We start from the raw sequence: 26,165 nt of genomic DNA, 5'->3' as shown, positions 1-26,165 counted from the left end.
ACTGCGATTAGATTTTACTGGAGCCAAATGAAAAAGCAGTGCTGGGAGGCAACATCAATGTCACATCCACGATATACAATTCGCATAGCTCCCGATTCTTGAAGACCGTACTATTATATAAAATAAAGCTTCTTCTAGCCCCTGGAATGCAGTTCAGCGATGATATTCTTATTCTGGGGAGGGGATTGCAATCATAGATAGCAGCTACTATGGTGAATGAAAACACACTGGCACTAGCCTTCGCACGCACACACACACACACACACACACACACACACACACACACACACACACACACACACACACACACACACACACACCTGTGTCCAGACATGCAGCTGTGAGAATGAATGCTTCCACTGTGGAGACGAAGTACAAATTGCTCTTGCCATTAGGAGTCCTGCTCCTCTGCCTGTGAAAGACGGCGGCTCTTCTTTTTACACTTTTCTCATATTTCAGGTCAATTCATTCGACAAAATTAGCATCCAGGAATTTTGCCAGAACACATCGCCAACTTCTGACAGGTACATGGACAACGGTGAAACCAGGACCTCACAAAGTGCACAAGAGGATAGTGCATGGCAGTTTATCTTTGTGACTTTTAATCAATAGAATCTATTAGGTAACAAAACTGTCCTCAGAGATTTCAGCGCCGCGACAAGACGGATGACCAAAAGAAGTTGTAATTGTTTCCTTTGCAAACACAGGGGACCCTTCGGGAACCTGCCCATGGCTCGAGATTAACGGACCCTTCTGTTAACAGTCGCGGTCTGTCGTCATGTCTCTTTTCTGGCCTCTGGAAGTAAGGAAACACTCAGGCAAAGGAGCGAAGACGACTTGAGACGTCGCAAGAATTTCAAATGGATTGCCGCCCTCATCTCTTTCCTGTCAGTACGAGACAAGACCGCTACTGTTCACTGTGTGTGTGTGTGCGCGTGTGTGTGTGTGCACGTGTGTACATGTGGGTTAAAGAGAGAGAAAGTGCTGAGTGGTCAGAATCTTCTCTCTCTATGATTGCCCTAAAACTGTCTCATTTCCCGCTTCACTCTCTTCTATTCCCTCGTTCTCTCCCTCTCACAATCTCTCTCTCTCTCTCCTTTTTTACTTCTCTAATTTTTCTCTACGACTCATCTTCCTCGTTTCCCCGCATCCCTCCTTTCCAGTGTCACCTTCCCACTTATCTACCCATTCAAGTGCAACCGAAACCATCCCAGGTACAGTCTAATTAGTGGCCAAAGCTATCAGCGTCTATTCAGCGAACTACGACTAATTGCCGGCATGCTAATGACTCACCGCACGGGTAGCTGAGAACCTGAACGTCGTCGATGGCGATGAAGCCGGCTTTGCGGTCCGAAACCTCTGCTTCAAATATGACCTGAGGAAGAGAGAGAGAGAGAGAGAGAGAGAGAGAGATTTAGCGAGTACGGTCTCCATCGCTATTATATATCATATTTTCTAAAACATGTAATCCTTTATTTAAATCTCATTGAGGTTAAGATGTGAGACCTGAAAATAAGAAGAAGTAGCAAAAGAAACCCTAAAAAATAGAGACAAAATAAATAGGAAATATAAATTCAAACATTTGAGTGAAATGAGAGCATGAAACTATATTCAGTTTTTCATTTAGCCTCTTTTTTCATTGTTTTATATGTGTAATTTGGAGGGGAAAAAATGTTTATTAAATGAATAAAAAATAGAATATCCAGACCACTATCCCATAAATACAAAATGTACAAACAAACAAAATACAACCACAGCAGAAACATGGGAAATGCCGTTAAAGGAGAAAACAGAACAAATGCTGTGCTGGCATATCACACGCCCAATCAACCTTCAAGTCTCTTGAGCATTGTCAGAGTCAGAAGTTGTGATGTTTAAGATGCATTCTGGCTCCATAGAAAGACTATTGCTTTTTCAATTTGCAGTCCAAGTGAGGGATCCAATGTACGTTTTCACAGGAACGATAGAGTCACCGACAGCTACCGGTAATGTGCACGAACTTGGAACAATACAAAGCTGCCATCCTGACTGCTGCTGGATTTACACATTCAGACCAACAATCAGGAAGGATGAATGAGATACTTCCTGTTGCATCATAATAATCACATAAAATGGCTACCAAAAAAAAAGTAATGAAACAGAATGCAGTTAAAGCCCCATTATGTAGTTTTTCCCTTTTAGCGCCCCCTTCAGTTTTTGAGGTATTTAACGTTTACTTCAGTGTCGTAAATACCCAGTTACGATAGATGCAGCCCGGTAGAAGCAATCCGGCGACTGTTTCTATTTTGGATTTATACCAACGGGCGGGATCACTAATATGAAGACTGCGCTGGAACACTGAACTGGCCCAGCACCGACCGGACTAGGGGGAAGTAGCGCGGGGATTGAACGCGGCGCCTCGCCACGTTTCCGCCTGGTCGGTCAGCTGTTTGCCGGCTTTTGGGGGTTAGGGGGGTGTGTGTGTGCGTGCAGTCATTTACTTTTGTTTTGGGGGACTGCAAAGACTTTGGGACTGTCGGGATCCGGGCATTATACTTCGTTTTGAGTGGGTTTGATTGTTTGTAGTGGATGTGTTCATTTTGGGGGCTTGCCGATGCATTGAATTTGATTTAATATAATAACATTTGGGTTTCCGCATATCGACTGTGTGTTTTTCTTTTACGACCATTTGAGCAGAGAGTTAACACCAGAACTCGCAGATCCGCCCATTCCCTTTTTTTTAGCGTATTGTACCTTTTCCCCTTGATTGAGTTGCTAAGGGCGAATTGTTACAACATAACCAAAAGAATGACAACATTTACTTTAGATGAAATACCGATCGCGTTTTCAGCCTATATACGTTGTTTTCTAAATGTTTTTATGTGGAGTACGTGTGATCGAATACAATATTGTTGACAACACCAAAAAGCTACATAAAAAAGCTACCCTTATACTGTCGCTGCGAGCGTGGAGTGGCACTTTATGACATTGCGTAATCACTGCCAGAAAGCAGGTTGAAGTACATCCGCCCCGGAGCGGGCGGCTCCAGAATCCTACATAGCGGAGTTATTTCCCCACAGACCCCCGATGGCAATGGCGGAGCCGCAAATCGCCATATTAAAAGTCATTGTAGCGGCACAATTTTCTTCAAGCTGTTATTTTAAGGTACAATTGTTACATAATGTTACTTTAAGGTAGAGAATGAAAAGATGGAGCCTATCTATTGCTTTTCCGACCCATCCCATTATCTGAATTTCAGCACACAACAACACGAGAGGGAATAGTGAGTCAAACAAATGAAAGAACACCGGAGCAAAGCGATGGTCTGCTTTCTGGTCGTCCAACGCTAACCCGGTTCTCTAAATTCTATAATTCAAGTCGAGTGTTTCAGTGCCGCTGCATTCAACAGGTGCTTCACTTTTAGCCCCGTCTCATTCCATCACCCCACGGTCTGATAGCCTCTCTCCTCATCCTCACTTATCTCCTCCCCCCTCCGTGTCCATATGTTAGCCCTCCAACTCCCTCCACTGTTTATTTCTTCCAGCGCCATCTCTTTCAAAAACCTCTTTCTCTCCCCTTAACTCGCCCTCTCTGTTTTCTAACAGTGTTTGCTCAGAGAGGTGCGCTGTAATGAACAGAGGAGAGGAGGTCGCTCTCGAAAAGGGAGGCAGAGGGAGAGAGAGAGTAAGGGCGTGAGCAGTTGTTGTCATTCATCACCTGTAAAAGGAAATCTGCCGTGAACTGTTTACCCATAGCTTATCATCCCCTGCTTGTCATAGTCTCCCCCTCTCTGTATCCCTCCCCTACCAATCTATCTCGTCTTTCTGCCCTATCATCTTTCACTCATGGCTCACTGTGCAGCAAAGCAGAGAGACATCAGTTGACTTTTAATACCTGGCTGGCTGAAAACGGCTTTCCTGCCTGCCTGCCTCCCCCAGTCTTTGCTTGTTATTATAACCACGTTTGTCTTGGTCGCCATAACATGACCTCATCGCTTCTCCTTTGTGAGCACACGTATATAAATTCAATCTTTTGAATCTGAAAAGTTAGATAAAGTTTCATGTTCATCATTCGTTCAAGTCCCCCCCAAAAAAATCCCAGGACGTTTCAAATCGAGCCTGAAGCTCCTCAGGGTGTCAGTCCAAGTCACGCGGTGATTGGAAGTCAGTCACGAGTCGTTCAGGTCTCTGAATCCCGCTTCACAGCCGTCAAGTCCAAGTCTCAGGTCAATTGCCCGGTACTGATCATGCCAAAGTGGATTTAAAATGGCTTTCGCAAAGCATCAGGTCACTGCGGCCCGGGATGGAAATAATTTGCTCATTTTGTTTCTTCACTGAATTGACTCATCAGCCACGAGTCTCTTTGCATTCTGTAATTCACGGCTGTGATGTATGGTCACCTCTGAGGAGATGGTATTTCGATCATGCAGGACTCGCCGCTTGACTGGTTGCATCAGCGTGTGGAAGGATTACCGATAGCTCGGGTTTACAAGTCCTCACATGGGGAAAACAACTCAGATACGCTGAAGGCTGAGCGATGACAGATCATCACTCCAGAGTCGGATGGGCCGATAGCGAACATCCTCTTATCAACGAAGGGCATATGGCATTTTGATGCATGCATACATGGGTACTGAATCAACAATATTTACATCCGCTGACAAGAAGTGTTTTTCCACTTTATGTTATGGTTTGAATCATCTCAGTTGCGAGTCTTTGGGATTTTGGACAACATATATATATTTTTTAAACCCATCATGTGTATATTCACGTGAGAATGTTATAATAAAATTACCCAAAGCTTTAAGTAATGAAGGAGAAAAAGAGCGGCGAGTTTCCAATCGTGATGGAAACAAAAGCAATTAGTTTACTGTCGATCAACTAATGAATGAATCAACTCAAAGGTTGCCGTCTCGTGACACTCAAGGAACACAATGATCATCGGAAAGCCAGTTTTTAAACAAAATAAACCTGAAATAAAGACAGAACTGCAATTAAAAGGTCTAAATAGTGCTGCGTGGGTGTGCCTTTTGTATGTTCATTAATTCTTGTGTGCATGTGTGTGTGTGTGCCTACGCTTCCCCTGGTGGAACCAGTCTCATTACAACTCAAGCTAAAGTGCTAACACGGAAACATGTTCCAACATGAATAAATAGCTTCATATCCTCAAATCCAATAACCTGTTTCATAGCCTGAAAAACCTACGTAAGCCTCAGCAAACCGGGATGATTATGTTCAATTAAAACATGTTGACACACGAGTTTCATGCCCCTCCCATCGTCACTGAGGGGCACTGGGCTCCAGATGGGCCATTTGGAGGATGCTTTCACACTTCGCCTTGCAGTAATGTTACAGGGTCCCCCGGCTGAGTGTGTTAACATGATCAGTGTGTGTGTGTGTGTGCCTGCTAGGACATTCGGAGGCAAGCTACCCCTCAACATGCACACATCTGTCAACACCAGGCAATAAAAACACACACACACACACACACAGATATCATGCTGACTGACGGCCGTATATTAAGAGAGATGAAGAGACCTATAAGCACACGTTTCTTTAATGCTCCTGTAATAATGTCTGACCCTGTGAATCTTATACTGTCAGTCAGGTATTCATTAAAAACTAAAATATACAACAACACTGTCAATGATATCAATGTCCAGCAAGTTGACACACACACACACACACACCCGTGCACACACACTTAAGTTTGTTCACTGTCTCTCTAGCCTAATCGTCCCCTCCTGAGCCTCAGTCAACACAAATAAATCAGTTGCCTACCCCCCTGTGCGCACGTGTGTGTGTGTGTGTGTGTGCGCGCGTGTGCGTTCACATAAATGTAAGTGGAAATAAAGAAACATTTACATGTCAAAGGAATCCTGCACTAACACAGCCGTTGGTTATTGATGTCCTTACCTGATATTGGTTGGGCCAGAAGGTGGAGACGGCGAGTTCGGCTCGCAGCCAGTCTTTACCTGAGAGACAACATTACAGTCAACACATCGGAATACAATCAGAACAAGTTATAAAATGGGAGTTGGAGTGGCGCTCGGAGCCGGTCTTTACCAGTGGAGGACGTCACGTTCCAGATAGGGTTGGCCAGGGGACCCTTGTTTACCTAGCAACAACACAGAACACCATATTAAACATGCATAACAGACAATGCTTCACTTTTTCTGATGCCTTCCGAGGAGTCTCCTTCCCATTAGATGTTTTTTAATTCCCCCAAAAACATTTCACCAGTGGCATAAATAATACAACACTAATATTCTCATGAACACAAGGTCAGGGGTCAGCGATGACGACACCTCCACCACCTCTAGGCTGGCAGGCACTTCAGCGGGGAAGAAGTGTGTCATAATAGGGTTTGACTTTGTGTAATCAGATTGGAGGGCAGTCCTGCGGCTCATAATACTCCCCTGCTGCTCCGATCCAGTAAAATGGCAATCTTCAGTTAAAGACTTTTCTAACCTCTTCCACAAATTGTGAAATAAACTTAAAAGGAGAAGAGAGGAAGATGAAGACATGAGTGTTGCGAAAAGTTTGGATGATTGCATCTCAGAATGTGTGCACACCACTGACAGCTCTCCTCCAGACTATCCATCACACTGAGTACTTTGATGCATGTCCAACAAAGTGACATCTCCATCTAAAGACACTGTGTTTAAAGTGCATGTTTGCTGATTTTAAAAGTCAGTATTTTATTTGGCAACCTTACACAAACTCTCGGTGGAGGCGATGCACTCAGCAGCCTCTGTGGCATGAGAGCTGCATTACTTGGTTTTTGTGTTTCACAAAGCCGAGACCACATTTCCCATAAATTCTGTTTTGTTTGGTTTTAAGCTGAGAGGCTTTGTTCACCATCTGCATTTGTGACAGAAAGCTTTAACTCTGCACTCGATCTCATCCAGGGTTGTTTTACAGAGTAAAAGAACCGTGTGTTTTCTCAGAAGGAATAATGCAATCCAGTTTGTGTCTGATGAAGTCCAACCATGAGCCACACAGAGTGAACTACTACGGGGGGGCCAGTAAATGCCTTTTGCTTTTAAGTCTCGACATCAAAAGGTATGGGCAGGTTGTTCTCTTTGTGCATGTGGTATTGTATTAGATTATTGCAATTATTTATAATCAGGCTGCTCAAATAGGTCCCTCATAGACTTTCTAGTTGATCCAGAGTGCTGCAGCATGAGCACTGACAATAACTAGGAAGAGAGATATTATTTTCTCATGTTAGCTTCTTTGCACTGGTACCCGCAGAGGACATATTGCTTCTCTTTGGCAAGTCCAGTCATACACACTAACTAACTCTTCAGGGGGCAACGCTGCGTGAGGATTCTGGATATATTAATATCCTCACCTACAAAGGCCTTAATGTCCAGCCACCCTCGTGTTTTTAGGTTTACGGTTTTCCTTTTTTGATATTTAGGGTGGCTCAGACTTGCCATGGACCCGCCTCTAATTATGCTGCTATAGGCCGAGACTGCTGGAAGACTTCCTCTGATACATTGAGCTCCTCTCTCCTCCTCTCCCTCTCCATCTTAATGCAGTCATGTCCCATGTATGTATGTTAACAACTGGACTCCTATTCGTGTCACATGGATACGTCACGTATCCATGGTTTGAATTGATTATTACTGCTACTATTACCGCTATAATTAGTATGTTTCTATTACATCCACTGCTGCTGCTATTATTTTTAGTGGTCGTAGTCGTAGTAGTAGTATTTATGTTATTATTATTATAGCGGATATGCTATTATTGTTTTTCTTGTGCATCTCTGTCCATCTCTGTCCCTTTCTCCCTCTCCTTCAACCCAACCGGTCGAGGCAGATGGCCGCCCACCTAGAAGCTGGTCCTGCTCGAGGCTGCTCAATACGGTCCAGATCGGCAAAATATGAAAAGTGTCTTGCGATAACTTCTGTTGTGCTTTGACGCCACATAAATTGAAGCGTGTGTACTCTCGTTACCTTCACCAGGACGTTGAGGGTGCCGGGGCTGGACCCGTCCGGGCTGGTGAGGAGATAGTTGAAGTCGATGCAGTGCGTGTCGTTCTCCTTCATGACGGGCAGCTGGAACCTGGCCTTCTCCCCAACATCGTACTGCGAGACGTCCACGAACATGTAAGAGCCTGGTCACAGAGACGGAGAACAGGAGAGGGTCAGAAACCAAACACATCATCTGTGGTGGATCAACAAACCAGCTCCATTGTGTTTGCAGCTGTTTGTGCTTGTACCCCAAAGACCTGCTGACACTCACAGCGTGAACAGACCAGCAGCGCTGATGAGTTAGTCAGGCTGTATGGCTGGACTTGCCAAAGAGTGGCTATATGCCCTGTGTGTGTGTGTGTGTGTGTGTGTGTGTTACGTGTAGCTGCACAAGTAGACCAAAACTCTATGCTGCTGTGTAGCTTGAAAACAACAAGCCTTGTTGAAGGGATGAACAGCGAGGACGGACATTCTGTGAATTAAGGAAGCTATTTTAAAGCCATTTCTTTTTTTATTCACTTATTCGAGTATTTTTAACTCCTCCCCTTGTGTCGCATTGAAGTCAGTTCAGTAAATATGTTGTAAACGGCTGATTCTGGTTTCCTCGTCTTAATAAGTGAGCGTCACAGTGTTTAGCTCGTCTTCTGTGACGCGTCACTGTGTCTCCTGTGGTGTGCATGTGACACATATAATTTTAAAATCTTAAATCATTCTTTTTAAACCCTAAATCAGCCCTTACCTGTTAGAGTTAGTATTGCGATGTATCAATGTCTACGTGTGTACGCTCTGTTATATTACAGAAAGCAAATCAGGAAAACAGGACATTTTCAAGTGACAACACAGTTGAGTCAAGTCAATTACACACTAAAATTCCAATGAATGGATTGAATCCATGACCCCCCCTCATTTCTGTCATCAAGGACACAAACACACACCAACGTAAACTTTCCCCACTTCGGCTTTGACACACACACTTTGAAGCAGTGAGTTTCTCACTGTATTCTTTCCTTTTTTGTTTGCATGTTTTTCTCTTTCCTCTCATTCCTTTAGAGGAGCCCCTGGTAAACAAACCCCTGTTGCTCAGACTTGTTTGTCCTTTGTATTTCTGAGGCTGTTTCTCATCAAGCCAACAACAAATAAACAGGGAATTGGAAAGAGGAGCGAAGAGGAGAAACACATCTGTCTTGCTGGCTTCTTTCTTCTTTGTTTTTTGTTTTATGTTCTGATTTCATCTGCTCTTTTCTTTATTCCCTATCTCCTTTTCCTTTCGGATTATGAGCTGTGCTGCTTTACGGTAATAACAATTGTAAATGTGTGATACATTTCTACAAAATTAAAATAAGTAAAGTAATTGATTCCTTGACCACAATCGTCACATTTTACTTGTTTACTTATCCGAATGTTGATCTTTTCCCAGCTGATTTTATTTATAAGTGCTTTGGTTTTGTTATTCTATGATGGGACTCTGGAGAAGTGGGGGAAAAGTACTTTAAATCATTTTCTATGTCTGCTGTCACTACTCAGTACTTTATCTTGTACCTACAGTAATTGACTGCAGGAAATGTAGCTGAAAATAATTAATAATCTGGGTGTGCTGACAGGGCGGACAGTCAGCCCATCCAGATGTTCCAGTAATCAGCTCAAGCCTCAACCAGATGTTGCTCCAGTGAAATATTATGAAATGAGAGCCTTTCCTGCCTGATGTGTGATCTCACCGTCTCACAGGGGCTCATCACAAACTGAGGGATGGTCGCCATGAGAGTTGTTTTCATTGTCTTTGTCAGCTATTATAGAAATGAATTGAATAGAACTAATGCAAAACACTACATTGAATACATCTTAATCTTTGACAACTCTTTGAGTCATTTATCAAGCAAAGGTGATAAACATACGCTGCTCTCTGTTTGGTGGTTGTAAATTGAATCTTGAATATCTTCAACATCTTGAATATCTTGAAAATCTTTGGGCTTGGACTCTTGGTCTGAACCAACAAGCTCTCTGAAGATATCCCCGGAGCCTCTTGGGAACTGTGATGAGTATCTTTTCACTATTTTATGACACTGTATAGATTTTGCAATTCGTCCAGTCATTGAAATAATAAATAATAGATTAATCATGAAAACATTTACATTGTTAGTTGCATCCCTAAATATAATCCAATACACTGTACTTGAGCAGAATACAACAAACAGAACCGAGTAGAACGCAACAAAATACAAACAAGTAGAATAGAAAGTAACAGAATATAATGGAACAGAGCAGATTAGAATAGAACTGGAGAATATAATAACACAGAACAGATCTCTATAGAATAGATCAGAATAAAGTAAAAACAGAACAGAGAACAATGTGTGTGCTCCATCCTAAATGCCGAAATCTATTTGCATATTAAATCATACACAATATGCTCTATATATACAATAAGCTGTAGAACAATAGTGATTATCACTTATTGTTCAGCTAATCTACTGTGAGAAAACACTTTTCTCTGTTAAATACAGCACGACGTAACAGGCTTTCAACTGGTGCACACACACCATCATCATCTTCATCATCTTCATCTTCATCGTCGTCGTCATCGTCATCATCATCTTTTCAAAACTAAGCCCTGTATCCGAGGTATTAGATTAGCTATTGTGCTCTCTCTTAATTGATTTCTTTCCCGCCATCACACACACGCAAACACACACACACACAGACACACGCACACACCTATTGTAGTCATGGCAGGATTCAAATACTCCTACGTCCTGGTTCTAAATGTCACCAATAAGACATAACATGAGAACATCCAAACTGGACTAAAGCCCGAGGCCAGCCCCACGCTCCCTCTCAAACTCTCCCGTCGCCTCATTTGTGTGCACGGATTCTAAAATGGTGACACGAGAAAGGTGCCTTGAAGATGGCTGACAAGATGGTGCGCCGGCTAAAAATACTCGCACATAGTCACAGATGCTGATATGTTACAACATGGCAAAACTATAACCGTGAGCACTTTCGCTACTTGCTGCAGAATTATAATACATTGATTTGGTATTTGTCAAAATGGCTGAATAATACTTGGAAAATAGGCAATGTTCAAAATGTTAACGTGTTGCCTCTGCGTGGCGACTGGAATACAGAAAACTAACAACGTCTAATCCGAGAGAAAAATAGAGTTATAAAAGACTGATAGTCCATGAAACTGACACAACACGCCTGTTACAAAGGTAGACGGTATGATACGAAGAACATCTGACACCTGGAGTTTGCCAGTTTCTAAAACGGCTGATGTCTTTGAACTAGCACAGTCTAAAATGGACTATAATATAATGACGACACAATAACGATGAGGCTAAAAATACTCCCGAGACAGCCTTAAGACCTAGATATGTCACATGACAACAACAGGAGCTGCAGCGTGGAAGATAGAGGAAAGTATTCTTCAGCAAAACCGTGACGGCGTGCTGTTGGGAGCGTTTTACTCTCGGTACACGGTAAAATAGGCAAACAAAAACATGCAGCTCGTCCGCAATAAAGAGACAAGACTCTCTGTGTACGATCATTCCAAATATGGAACTGAATTTAACATAACTTGTTTTGAAAGCACGGCATTTCATCTTCATGTTCAGGCCGCTGAGTCACTTCATCGTGTGTCCGCCGTTAGAAATCAACAATGGATCAAGTATTTTCCATCCTTGCTTCCAGAGTCTGGAATCATTCCTTTCAACTCCACTGGTATTTCTATAAACATGCTTTTAAAGTGGGCTTTTGAATCTAATTAAGACATTAATTAACATTTTCTGATTTCTCATAAAAGCACATATATATGTGTTGCTTTAAAGTATTTTTTTATAATGTTCAGTCAATCTGCAGATTAATCTTTGTCAGTTGCCTTGTGTTTGTGAAATGTCTTGTTTTATCTGGCCGGCCAAAGATTTTGAATTCACGACCATAAAGGACAAAGAAAAAGCAGTAACTTAACATTTGAGAAGTAATGAAATGTAATGTAATCATTTCCGTTGAAAAATGTATCATCAAAACACTTATTTAATCTTTACTCAATCGACTACGTGGTCCCGTGGCATTGCGCTCTATGAACACACTGATGTGCATTCACATTCAACAGATACATCTAGAATTAAATGCCAATGCAACAAATACTCAATGTCAACATCTTGCAAAGGCTGTCAGAAGGGTTTGATTTAACGGTCATTTCTAGGCTGTATAGTTTGTGCAGATGTATCCATCAGTATTCACTCATTATTAAAACATCCAGTGGAGGAGAAATGAGCTCTACTGCAGTTGAAAGGCCTTTTTGACTCCCTCACAGGACACAGTGGGAAACAAGAGGAGGGAGAGAGAGACATGGAGAGAATGGCTTGCCAAATAGGTTGAGAGTGCTCCTGGACGACAACATTATGAGTCAAGAGTATCTGCTGTCGTCCACGGCGCCACAGAGCCCCAGCCCATGAATGTTCAACTGGCACGCCGCATGCTGCCAGCGCAGCATCCCGACCCCGCCACGGTGGCTCGTGCCAGCATCAACCCCCAAAGAGATTACACCGAATAGTTTTAGCTCCATGACAAAAACTGCCAAACCATCCCTCCGCAGTCAATGCTGCCTTAAGCACACATGTTGATTAACAACTGGGACAAACCGGTGTGGGTTATAAGGAACGACACCACAACTGTTGGCTGAGCGTTCCAATGACTCTCAACCGACTCTGCGTGAAGCCCTAAGATGACTGCTGTCCTCTGCCAATACCTATAACCCACTGAACTACCAATCAGCTTAATAAATGCACTCCCAATGGCCTTTGAGGGGCCAAATGCTCTTCACAACCTCCCCGAAACAAAGCGAGTAGGTATCCCTTTGTGTTTGGGTCAAAAGCCCAAAAGGTTTATTGGCTCTGCTCCGTATCGTGCCATGCCCTCAGGGAGACTGCAGCCGGACAGGAGGACTTCTAAATGACTGGCGGCGAGGATTGCCTGACGAAACAACACATTTAATAATAGGCTTTACCAATGTGTCTCTGGGCAGGGCATTAAAGCTACAGACTCAACCCCTCACCCATACCCTGGTACTTCTTCCAAATACAAAACCTAGCCAAGTGCTGTATCTCTAATCCCCTCCAGAAACCTCCTTTTCCAGCCGCTGCACTGTTGTCCCCCACCCTGCTGGCATTATTAACACATCAAATGTCAGGCCGTGCTCCCGTACCTTTAGGTAGCGCTCTGAACCCCCCCCCCCCCGTATGCAGCCAACAGCTCCAAGCCATTAACCTGGCCTGACATCCTCGCGCCGCGCTCATCCCACCAGCTTCTCTATTGAAGTTAATGCGATGCAAATTCCAGGCATTACCTTTGCGCTCTTGTGCAAAGTGTTTAGCCTCTTCAAACTGCCAACGTTGCCCTCTCTGCATAGTCACACCACATGGTATTAATATATCACTAAATGTGAGACTTTGGCACTGTACCATTGGGCAAGGCACTTTACCCTTGTGTCATGGCATAAATATATGCACCACACATCGGGGAGCAGGTACACACACATTTTAAAAGGAAGTGTGTGTGTGTGTGTGTGCGTGTGTGTGTGTGCGTCATAAAGAGCTGGTGTTGAACTGGACCTTCCTCTAAATGTCAGTAACGCTGGGTTGTCATGATGATAAGCAGATAAATAACAGTATAACATTGTCATGGTAACAAGGTCATAATATTTCACAACAGAGAAGGAGAGAAGGCCATGGAAGAGGAAAGGAAACAAAGGAAGAAAAAAAGGACAGAAAAGGAGACGAGACAAGATTATAGGAAAGTAAAGGGGAAAAGACTGGAAAAGGAGATGAGACAAGAGACGAGGGGAGGAAAGAAGATGAAAGGAGACAAGAGATAAGTGGACACAAGAGGGAGACGAGAGGAAAGGAAAAAAATTAGGAGATGAGACACGCCAGCATAAAAGATATGAAAAACTCAATCATGTTTGTGGTTGATAGATTTGGGCACGGCTTCATCGCAGTTGTTAACGCCATTGTTCATCCACCAGTCAACATTCTTACTCTAAGGATTGACATATCTCAACATTACGTCGCCGGCTATTGTTATAACATTTTGCTTTAAGATTGTAAAGTAGGCAACCTTCCCTGTTCCCTGCCGTTGATTAATGACCTCATATTCTGTTAATTAGACCCTCAGCCCTGAGGCAGAAAGATTTAATTTCCCCTTCATCATCACCACGGCGAAAAAAAAACCTACTGATTAAAGAGGCGGGGAGGAGAGAGGATGTCTAAGAAAAGAGGAGAGAGGATGCAATGTACAAAATAATTCATCACAACTAAAAGTTGTGCGTTTGAACTCTATACTTCTGTATTAAAAGTACCGGTTCAGAAAATAATATAGCCTAGGACTAATATATTAAATATAATCTAAAAAGATGTAAATGAACAGAACTTGTACTTAATTACTTCCCCCCACTTGGCGTAAACAAGTGGACGCCAGCGATGGGAGACGGGTCGACCAGTCTTACCTTGTGGCAGGTGTGGAGAGACGTACGGCACTTCCTGGGTGTTGATGTGCGTCCAGTCAAAGTCGTCGTACGGGTCTTGTTGGTAATCACACTGAGTGAAGCCTTCATCAAACATACAGCTCCCTGCAAAGACAAACACAACAACATTTAGTTCACCTCACAGTACCAGTTGTTATTGACTCGAATGAGCTCAATCGAATGAGTTGTAATGCGATATGATTTCGCCTCTGGGTTTATCCTGTAAAACGTTTCCTTCCTTCCTGCATGATGTTGTTGTTGTGCTCCTGTGCTTGTCTGCGTCTCAGCTCATCAACACACCACCAGGAGTCTGAGCTCCAACAGTCATCACTCAAGGCCAATCCGGATCACCTCTGACTCAACCATCAGGGCCTTCAGCTGATCATCTGCGCCCATCACGGCGGCCTCGGGACAACCACGTGTGAACGGGAAGTGGCTCTAATACAGAGAGACGCCGCTTGTCCCCGGCGGCTGGCTGAAACAATCAAGTTGAAATGATATGTGGCTTGCACTGGCAATGTTGCTGATGGAAATAACGTGCGGACTACTGCTGGCATTCTGATTCATCGGGCTGAGAGCAACGCATGGCTTGTGTTAATAAAATGGCTCGGAGAAATACGGCTAAGAAAAGCCCCAATACCATCTGATTCAAGTCACTGGTAGTTAGTTACATGTGCTAAAGTAGGAGAAGATGTAATGTTATATATATATATATTTTATTGGATTGTTTTAATGATATAGTACACTTACAAAGTTCATAGTATACACACATGAGTTGTAATTAATTAACTCATCGTTTCAGCTCGAATGAAACACGCCAAACCCAAGACGGTAATGACTAGTTTAAAATATCAACATTGCGAACATTTTCCTTTATTCTTCTTTGCGGTGATATGTGCAAACCTTCAGGTCTTTTGGAACTGAAAGAGGGCAAACCTGAGCACTGAGATACAGCGAGGGCCTGTCAGGAGCTACACGGGAAGGAGCCAGCAGCCGGCTCCGCCTGCAACACCACACATCTCCTCACATCCAGGAGCTTCGCCGCCTGAGTCCTAGAGCGGGCGGCGGCGGTGATGGAGAGCAGAACGACAGCCCCTCGGATACCCCACTGATCTGAGCTCCCGCTACAGACGGATACCAAGAGGCGACAGCCGCCGCCGGAGGAGGAACTAGTTAACATCAAACTAAGCGACTGTCTTCTGCTGCCGGCTGTATGGCTGGCTGGGACTCAACGCCTCAGAGATGCTCCGGATCCCATTCCTCTCGGCGTCATACTTCCAACCAGCCTCCCTTCATGCAACTCCCATTCAATACAATTAAGTCTTTGTCACCGCACGTTACCTCCAGTCATCGTGCCAAAGAATGCTGGGACATGTAGAGGGCACAAAGTACAGCGTGTCAACCAGCCTGTGTGTGCTCCAAACTCGTCTCTTATGCACTCAGCTTGGATGTGCCCAATATAAACTACAACGGGCACTCGGTAGAGCGCATACCTTCGCATATCACAAGATTGGGCATTGAATTATGAACATTTTGGCATTAGTTGCATGCCAATTGGATACAAATTTACCGTGCTATGGTAAAAAGAAGATGTTGACCTTTTCATGACCTTGACCTTGACCTTTGACCCGATCGATCCCAAAATATAATCAAATGGTCCCCGGATAATAATCTATCATCCCACCAAATTTCATGCGATTCGGTTTAATACTTTTTGACTTATGCGAATAACACGCAAACATACAAATAAATAAATACACGGCGATCAGCTGCGAAGGTAATCAGCTGATGACTAACACCTGCTGCTGTCTGAGTGCCAGTAAAGTGCCATGACTTCCTGTCTCCCACAGTGGGCGTGTCAGGTTACATCTTGCCATCAGGTAGCACTCTCTGCATGGCTTCAAAGAGCACAAGTGGTATGCAGCTACGGGGGGAAAGATTATCGCTTTCTCCCCACTCGCTGTTGACAAAGCTGGCGTTGGGTCGTGGAGATGACCACATGCACAGCAGCGCCATCTTTGTACGAGGAGAGCTTCGCTTCTTTGTTACCAAATGACTCCCCGAAAGCTAAATCATTGAGACGCTCAGGAAACATGATTGATTGCAAGGAAATGCAATGATTGTTGAATTAACCTGATCTTTTATTCGTTTGCGATCTACGAGACGATAAGGCGTGGATTTGTTTTTAGTCACCAATATAAACGTTGATCTCTGATGTGCATGATGACACAATAATGTCAGCTGGTCCTCAGTCGGCGGAGAGCGTTTTAAAATGAAGTGTCCCCACTGACAGGAAGGTCAATGTCACCGCAACCGTTCACTAAAAGTCACTCCATGCAAGTCCTCTGTAAGTTGTGTCTGATAAAGGTCAAAGGTGAGCCGTAATTGATTCATTGCTCATCGACTGAAGCGCTCAGTGCTGCCACTGCCTGCCGACCAACAGAATGTGTGTCTTATAGTTCCACGCCCCAGACGTTTGGTGTGTTTTCTTTAGGTGACACATGGTTACGCTGAAGTTTTGGTCTTGCAGAAGCACTTATCTTTGGTTTCAATGCTGAGGCACTTGTTTGGTCTTGTTTAACCCTGCCGAACTACCGTAAACATAGATTAGCGCTCCGCTCTGATGTAGTGACATGGTGGGTGAGGAATGTTGCCTTGGTTTAGCAGTAAAGAAAATGACCGACTGGTTTAAAAGAACATTTCTCTGAACCGTAAAGCATTCCTCTTTTCTCTTCTGCACCCTTCTGATACACATTCTTGCTGCTTTCAGCTGCAAACACACAAAACAAAGTGGCTGTGTGTCCATGTGTGTGTTTGTCTTTGTGTGTGTGTGTGTGTCTGCTGAAAAGGAGGTCTGCAAAAACCACATATGCATCAAACTGTCCAGATACACACAAACCTCACACTAGCTCGCCTACACTCATAGTTAACACGTCTCCCTTTCCTCAATGTCCTGCCAATTTAAACCAACACACACACACACACACACACACACACACACACACATGCATCTGACAGTTGATGGTTCTTGCCAATAATGAGAAGAGCAGACCTTGAACGATCCTCTTACCTCTTGTAGAAAACAAATGCTAGCAATCCCAAATGAAGTTAAAATCGTTCCATCTATCTCGATAGAGTATGTATCGATGAGTGTTCCTTTAATAATTAAACATAAATAATCAAATTCTAACAATCCCTGCCTTCTTTATTTGGCATTTGGTAGGCCATGGTACTGGTACGAACTGTGATCAACCGTGCAACAACAGATATTTTGGCAACCGAAAAAAGCAAAACATCATCACTTTTTAAGTTTATATGACAGCAGTTGCCTGTTTACTCATATTTAAGGTGACATCGTGATATTATACGTTTAGTAGTCAATTTGAGCTTCTTTTAGCTCTGGGAAATATCAGCCTGTTTAGCTGCTCCACTTAATGTTTCCACCAAGCAGTCCAGTTCAGCTCAGGTTGTTGCACATTAGAACCACTCTATTCTCAATCCATACTCACTCTATTCTCACTCCATTCTCACTCCATTCTCACTCCATTCTCATTCCATTCTCAATCCATTCTCATTCCATTCTCACTCCATTCTCACTCTATTCTCACTCCATTCTCACTCCATTCTCACTCTATTCTCACTCCATTCTCACTCCATTCTCACTCTATTCTCACTCCATTCTCACTCCATTCTCACTACATTCTAACTATTCTCACTCTATTCTCACTCCATTCTCACTCCATTCTCACTCCATTCTCACTCCATTCTCAGTCCTAGTTCCAAGCGAGCCGAACCGATGACAAAACGGTGGAGTTAAATCCCTGCAGGCCACTGATTGGTCAGAGAGCGTCGTCACCAGTGTGACATGGGGCCTGTACAAACCCGCTGTATCTATTTAGCCAAACAACCATCAATAGGCAAAATGTCAGCTCCCCAACCTACGCCTGACGTAGCCTCCACCACGGCGTACAATTGACAGAGTGAATCATCGGTTTGGGACCGTTGAAGATGATGTCATGGCAGTTTAGCACGATGTCCGCCTACACTGACACACGGCACAGAGAAAAGGACCTATCCCCAAAAGTGAGTTGAGTAAAGTCCAAGTTTATGCTTCGGACTGAATGGCGTCATACCTGTTCAGGTTACTCGAGCTTCCTGGCAGGAAACAGCGGCCCACTGTGGCCGGAGACAACAGTGTGAGGGCCACGGAGAAGCGAAAGAGTCCAATTGAGTCGTAACACCAAAATGAGCTGAAAGACTCTCCATTGTGGATTAATCTGTGGGTTTGGAACCATAACCAACCTCCTTCACATTACACATTGATCGGTCACAACCACTTTAAACACGGTGCAGTTTGTATTTGAGTATTCGTGCTGGGTCTGTCTGCATGTGTGAACTGGATTGTGTTGTAGAACTAATCCCTACAAAATGTTCTAACTATATGCACGAGTGTGTGTCCAGATGGGATATTATCGCCCCCGTCCTCTCCATTCACAAGGACACAGAGAGAGAGAGGAAGAGAGAGGGGGAGAGAGGGAAACCGACTGCATGCTAATCACTTCCTAATCAGCTTCTGTGATTGGCCGCCTCGCTAATGAAATAATGGCGACTCATTTGCATTATAAAATAATTAGAAGGACTTGATAAAGGCTCAAGGGCAGAGAGAGGAGCGCCACACACAGACACACAAACACTCTCACACACACACACACACACACACACACACACACACACAGTGAAACAGGACAGCCGCGGTCTTTTCTAAAAGATTGTTGAATGGCATCAGGCACAACATCTGCCACCGTCACTCAGACTCATTTTGTGGTGACCTCCACCTCCAGGAGGCGAGTCAAAGAGAAGTGCTTTGACTCAAACTGTGTGGAGACATGGGTGCAGCGTGCAGACAGACACCACGGGGAGTCGCACATTCCTCGGCTTATGAGCCAAAATCAAGATTATTATTTGGCAACACGGCAATAATGTCTCACAACTCTCTATTAAACACTTAAATCAAATGATTTAAGCCTTTAATAGAGACTATTCCAGACAAAGACACCCTCATAATTACGAGATGTCTGATTATGACATCTAAGAATACTTTGTCAATACTTCTTCTTGTGCTCTCCTCTTGAGCTGGCAGCCCCTTGGTGATCAGTTATAACTATACATTGCCTCAGCGGTTACAACCGCGTCATACGACAAACACGGACTATATGAGTCTCGCGCTTACGTACATTTCCGCGGTCTTCACCGCCACAGAATATCAGACTACAATACATTCATTGGATGTATGTTTGAATTCAGCTCTAGGGGAGATCCACGGGGGTTGACTCCAAGGGGATGGATGGTATTTCGTACTTCATATTCTGGTATTTCGTACTTCGTATTCTGTAAAATGAAGTGATCTGGAAAAACTAGATACATCCGGCTAAATGAACTTGGAATCAATTTTAAAATGTTACATTACGTTAATGAGGCAAAACGTGACATCGTCCCTTCTCGGCCCGGCTGGCGCTGAGGCCGAGCAGCTCAAATCCGCTCAGGAATCTGATGTACTTACAGTGCGTGCTCTTGCTCGTTCTCTCTCTCTCTCCCTCTCTCGCTCTTCTTCTCTCTTCCTGACTGTGACTCGTATTTATCGGCAGAGCTCAGTTGCAGTCTGCAGGCAGAGATCTTATCACCACAGAGCAGATAAGACAGGATGAGTGAAAGGAGGTGAAACAGAAGGGAAGAGCGCAACGAAGTGGAGAGGGAGAAGAGAGAGGGGAAACAGAGAGGCGGAAAATGTAATCATTTCTTTTGGGGGGGGGATGAATCTAAGTCGATAGATTAACTATTTCCTTTTGTTTCCGCTGTCCTTTGTTTCCATCAGTCTCTCCTGCATTAATAAATCATTCAAAGAGGATCAAAATTGAGGTGGCATCTGAATCACTCCAAGAGAAGAGAAGAGAAGAGAAGAGAAGAGAAGCTCCATTTCGCAAACGGAAATCATTTTCAAGGACAATAATTACATTTACATCATTTAAATCCAATTTCAACCACCAGTCAGACTGTTTCCCTCAAAATCATTACAACTTTGTCCAAGTCCAGTTAATAATTACGTTTGGCTGACCCGGATTTATAATCACATGTGGCTTTGTGGGACAGTTTTAGTTTGGGGCTCAAACACGAGGAAAGGAGATGGAAAGGAGGAGAGGAATGCATGCCAAAGTGATGACACAGTATTTACTGTTTCATTATTATACACAGGCCTTTCTTGATGCCCTTTAACATTGATCCGTATTCTCTCTTGCTTGGGATTGTTGTTTTTAGTTTGAGTTTGAGAGGGAGAGAGAGGGAGAGAGAGAGAGAGAGAGAGCGTGTGTGTACCATCTCAAGGACACTAATAAAGTTGTACCTTATCATTTACTTTCTGTGTTGTCTCTAGGTTTTTGTTCTCTCTCAGCCTCTGAGAAAAGGTGAAATTAGCCTGAAATGATACAAGGTGACATCAGAGAGGCTGACACACACAGACACACACATACACACACACACACACACACACAATCACACTCTTACTCCTCACGCTTCAGTGACCCTTGCAGCGCAGCGCGACGCCATCAAAGCCAAGACCCATATACACACACCTCGCCTGTTAAACATACACACGGGCACGCACAATCACACACCCAAAGACACACAACTTACACCGCAACACACAGTCACATGCACATAGTCACGCACAAACACGCAGAGACACTCATGCGTGCACGCACACACACTCAGAGCGGTGGTTTAATTGGAAGTGCTGAAGGCTGAAGAATTTCTCCTTCATCTCACAATGCTGTAATTGAATCTGAGACGTGTGTGTGTGTGTGTGTGTGTGTTCAGCTGATTCAGGAGTTTCCATTGACAGTAACAGTAAAACAGAAATGTGTGTTTTCCCCTCAGCGAGGAGGCTTTCTGCCCTCCCAGCCCTGACTATCTCCTCCCCTCGCCCCGCTCTTCTCCTGGGGTTAATGCCGCTTTTCAATTCAAATTCAAACTCAAGCAGTTTTCCTGCGCCACATAATTTCCCCACAAACTCACGATTCGGTTGTTACAGGCTCTGCTGTGAAAGGCAGCCACGGCCTCCATCGCGGCGCGTCGGCATTTCATCGGCCGACACGTCTCCATCATGTACGTTTTGGACGATGAAACGCCGCTGACTGTCGGATTCTCTCAAACGCCGCCGCCAACCAACAGCTTGAATAGCATGTGTCCGTTTGGAGAGCTCCCTTTGTAGAATTGGTGACTTCTGCTGTTGAACGAGCCTCTGATTGTAAGTAGGGACGGCCTCTGAAACTCGGTACTAAACGGGAATCGATTATACAGTAGTAAAAACCCTCGATGAAGTCGGGAGTTAACGGTTCTCCCGTCAGTCCGGGAGAAGTTACGGAGTCTCAGCGGGAAAAAGCAGCGTTGCAAGTCGTGCTGTCCTCTGACACACACACACACACACACACACACACACACACACACACACACACACACACACACACACACACACACACACACACACACACACACTCGGTACAGCGTGAGACCCACATTAAGGCAGAAAGAGGTAAGAGATCAAAAGTGTTACTTTGTTTTACTCAAGAAGATGCTGAGAAACTTTTGATGTCTCTAATGCAGGGATTCCCAAGCTGCCTCTAGGGGGTGCGCGAGAGGAGAGGAAAAATGTAATGGTGGTCTAATGGTGTAATAATTAATATTAAACATTCTCAGGGCTCTCAAGTGTCACGCATTGAGCGTGAGACTCACGCATTTCGGTCTTAACTCACGCACTCCCGCCACACATCGTATTTCTTTCGCTGAAAAAAACTCTCGGCTATTTAATGTTTGAATGCAGGGGTGCTCAATACCGATCGTGGTCGCCGCAGAGCTCCGACGTCGGTCTGCGCACATCGGGACGGAGCAAAGAAAAAGTCACTCGCACCCTCCCCCGTCAACAACTCTTCTCGGAGCAAAGAAAAAGTCAAAGTCACTCGCACCCCCACCCCCCCCCCCCCGGGTGCTGATGGGTGCTGATGGAAATGTCACTCAGTGCGTTTACATGCAATCGAATTATTGGCTTAGTCGGACTGAAATCGAATTATCCGTTTCATGTAAACACCTTAGTCGGACTATGTGCGGTCCGACTTCGGTCCGATTAACACCCCTGGATAGCTCGGTCCGATCCAGTTGATAATTCGACTCGCGGCATGTAACTCTGAATTCGATTCGGAACTGGACTTTGCGTCTTTGCGCATGCTCGAGATCCCGCCGCCCGCCCTCCTCCCTCCCATGTCGTGACCCGGAAGTCGAAAGAGACGATAAATTGTTTCTGCCGGCCAGGTTGCAACAAATTACCAGTCCCGCTGCTAACCATGTTGGTGCCCTAAGCATAACTCCTCATGATGCCCCCCTGAGATCGGGTCTGTGTGCGCGGATGTGTCGGCGCGCATCACGGCAGAGCGATGCGACCCGAGAAGTGTTAACGGGGGGGGGGGAGTTGCTGAGCGATTAAATATATCTCTTGTTCTGCCTGTTTTTCTGCCTAAAAGGCGCCTAATATTTCTAGACTGAAATAATATCGGCATTATAATTATTATAACTATGAGGATTTTATTAGTTGCCTATTTTGTGGTGCCCCCTCAGGACTTGGTGCCCTACGCGCAGCGCCGTCGTGCGCGTTATGGGAGCGGTCGCGCTGCAAACAACGCTATGGAGAACACAAGAGCCACCACACATTTCTGGACCGAAGAGCAGACAGAATTTATGCTTAATGTATTGAAGGAGTTGAACATACTAAAGTTCATGGTTCTTTCTCGAAATGTTGATGTTGTTGTTGGTGGTGGTGAAGAGGTCAAGCGGAAATGGCTGTATCACCACGAGTTGTAATGAAAACAGCGCCGCCTATCGTATCGGATATGACATGCTTTCGGCCAATGATTCGAATTACTCACTGCCATGTATATTGGGATAACAGCTGATCCCCCAAAAGATAGCATAGTCCGACTAAAGCAAGATTCGAATTATACCATCATGTAACCGCACTGACACTTGCCTGTCTTCAAACATGAGAGCCCTGCATTCTGTTGCGTTGTTTTTTTTTTTAAGGTGTGGGGGATTGGGGGTGCGTGAACCCGGTCGGGATGTAGAAGGGGGTGCGTGGCCTAAAAAGTTTGGGAACCGCTGCTCTAATGCAATAAAACCCTCACAAGGCGGTAATACCAACAATGTATTACAGCACGTAGTAAATAAATGTACATGCAGACAGGCCCAGTTCTCAAGCACCCGTCTCCAGCAAAGATGTTCATCACGAATTCAACTCAAAGCTCAAATATATGCAGTTTACAATGGTATTAAAAAAGGAAAAACTGCAAATCCTTGTATCCGACTGTCAATTAATTTACTGCTGATCAACTAAGATATTAATCAACAGCCATATCAGCATTAAAACTATACGTAGCTCTAAATTCCTGATGGGAGTGCCGAAAGTAAACAAGCTGATTACCTTCTGACAGTCAACATGACACCTAAACACGAAATACATCGTGTTTCCTGGTGATTTCAGTCCCAGGAATACTCTTCAAGGAATTAAAAAGTCCTTTCAGTTTATTACTGTCTGCGTTCAAATATCGGTCGGAAAAACCTGCAAAACGTTGGCAAATCAGTCCTCGACGTATGAAAGAGCACCAGGACTTGAGACCGGCAGCTGGATACAAACCCAGTTTGTGTCTTACTGCGACGACACTTACTGCTGCGTCGCATTATTTACTGAAGCGCGTTGTCATGACTGATTATGCAGAGGACAGAAAAGAAACTAAGAGCGTCCCTCTCCACAGTAAATCATCTGTTGAGTGTTTTGACGGTTATTACTGTCGCATTTTCAATGCGACGGTAATGTTTTGATCGCCGTGTATTTGTCTGCGTGCGTGTTATTCGCATAAGTCCAAAAGTATTAAACCGAATCGCATGAAATTTGGTGGGATGATTGGTTATTATCCGGGGACCATGTGATTAGATTTTGGGATCGATCGGGTCAAAGGTCAAGGTCATGAAAAGGTCAAAATCTTCTTTTTACCATAGCGCGGTCAATTTGTATCCAATTGGCATGCAACTAATGCCAACATTTTCATAATCCAATGCCTAATCTTGTGATATGCGAAGGTATGCGCTCTACCGAGTGCCCGTTCTAGTTTATTTATGTTTTAGAACGTTACCGCCTTTTATTCTCTCATTCACAGCACCGCTGACCTGTCTATCTCTCACTTTGAATTTCTTGCTTTTTCCTCTGTTTTTCTCTCCGTCTTCGTTAGAATTTATGTGTGTGTGTGTGTGTGCGTCTGTGTGCGTGTGCATGCGCGTGCGTGTGTCCAGAGATAGCTGTTAGCTCTGTTAGCAGGGGTCGAAACCTTTCACAGACACTATCTTTATGACATTTACCTCTCTCCTGTGCTTCTCCTCTCCCCCTTTCTGCGTCTATCTCTCCATCGTTAATCTCTATTACTATTCAAATGCTGACATTTAAAGCAACTTCACATGCAGACGGACTTGCTGACTGGCTGGCGGATCAGGCAAGGAGAAGAGAGGACCGGAGAGGAGCTGGAAATGAGAGAGACTTTGTCATTCGCTGAGAGAATTGGGAAATCCTCCTCACCTCTCCGTTACCTCCCTCCCTCACCCATTTCTAGCTGTCTGTGAATGAGTTCACCCATAATCCCCGGGGGGGGTCAGATTTCACTCGTTCTCGGGAAAACTGAACCATCACCTCGTTCTGTGTGTTTGTCCACCTCTCCCGACACCCAATACTCTTGTTTACCGTCTCCCTGCCCACCCCTTTCGTTCCGTCTCATCGGTGTGGGTTGCAATACAGTTTGGCACCTGAGCTTCCCATTTCCACCATAAAACATAGTGGTTTGTGACCACTGACTCACTCTGGCTGTGTCTCCAACATGACAGGTCAACCTTGCTTTTCTGCAGTCACGAGAGCTCAACTGAATAAGAGAGAAACATTTTATGGCCACGCAATTAAGTCTTGAGATGACATTGATAGTCGACAACGTCACCGAAAGACAAACCCATTAACCATCCACACGATCAGATCCCATGTCAGTGTGTGTCATTCTCAATGAGTCATGGGGGAGTCATTATTGAGCCCTTAGAAGGCACTCAGTCCGACTCAGAACTGAGAGCACAGCTGGTATTTGCTTTTAAGTCAAAATCCCCAAACAACAAGTCTCAACTGGCTGCTTCTCCGCCCTTCATCACTAGGGATGGGTATCGTTTGGGTTTTTTCCGATACCGGTGCTAAACCGGTACTTTTAAAACGATACCGGTGCCTAAACGGTGCCTGAACCGATTTTTTTTTTACGCAAAATGAGGACATTAAAAACCTCTTTGGCCATATTCCCTGTAGAAGCCGTTATCATGGAGCACTGACACACAACGGATATCAGACTGTTAACATACACAATATATGTTCTCCGTTATATGATGTGATATGTATTGTCATGTGCAGACTTTATAGGGTTAATCCTGTCACTGTTTTGATGGGCAAAGAGAACAACCAATCAGAGGTACTGAAGATGACACGTGACAAATACAGTTTCGCTTCTGACAGCGAGAGTTACACTGAAACAAAGTGACGCCCCACGGTCTTTATTCCTCGTCATT

General features: G+C 44.4%; 1 protein-coding gene across 21 annotated transcripts in view; it reads right to left on the bottom strand.

The window, feature by feature from the left end:
• ptprk (protein tyrosine phosphatase receptor type K) overlaps positions 1 to 26,165 on the bottom strand; it is a 106,956-nt gene that overhangs the window by 50,100 nt on the left and 30,691 nt on the right. For all 21 annotated transcript variants that reach the window (XM_056427725.1, XM_056427727.1, XM_056427732.1 and 18 more), the window contains 5 exons: positions 14,466 to 14,588; positions 7,946 to 8,106; positions 6,045 to 6,096; positions 5,895 to 5,953; positions 1,294 to 1,375 (listed from right to left, as the gene is read on the bottom strand). In XM_056427725.1, coding sequence (XP_056283700.1) covers positions 1,294 to 1,375; positions 5,895 to 5,953; positions 6,045 to 6,096; positions 7,946 to 8,106; positions 14,466 to 14,588 — 477 coding nt within the window. The remainder of the gene's footprint in view (positions 1 to 1,293; positions 1,376 to 5,894; positions 5,954 to 6,044; positions 6,097 to 7,945; positions 8,107 to 14,465; positions 14,589 to 26,165) is intronic.

This window comes from Pseudoliparis swirei, chromosome 12 (genome assembly GCF_029220125.1).
Source record: "Pseudoliparis swirei isolate HS2019 ecotype Mariana Trench chromosome 12, NWPU_hadal_v1, whole genome shotgun sequence".
Classification (NCBI taxonomy): Eukaryota; Metazoa; Chordata; class Actinopteri; order Perciformes; family Liparidae; genus Pseudoliparis; species Pseudoliparis swirei.
This window is presented reverse-complemented; position numbering and strand designations above follow the sequence as displayed.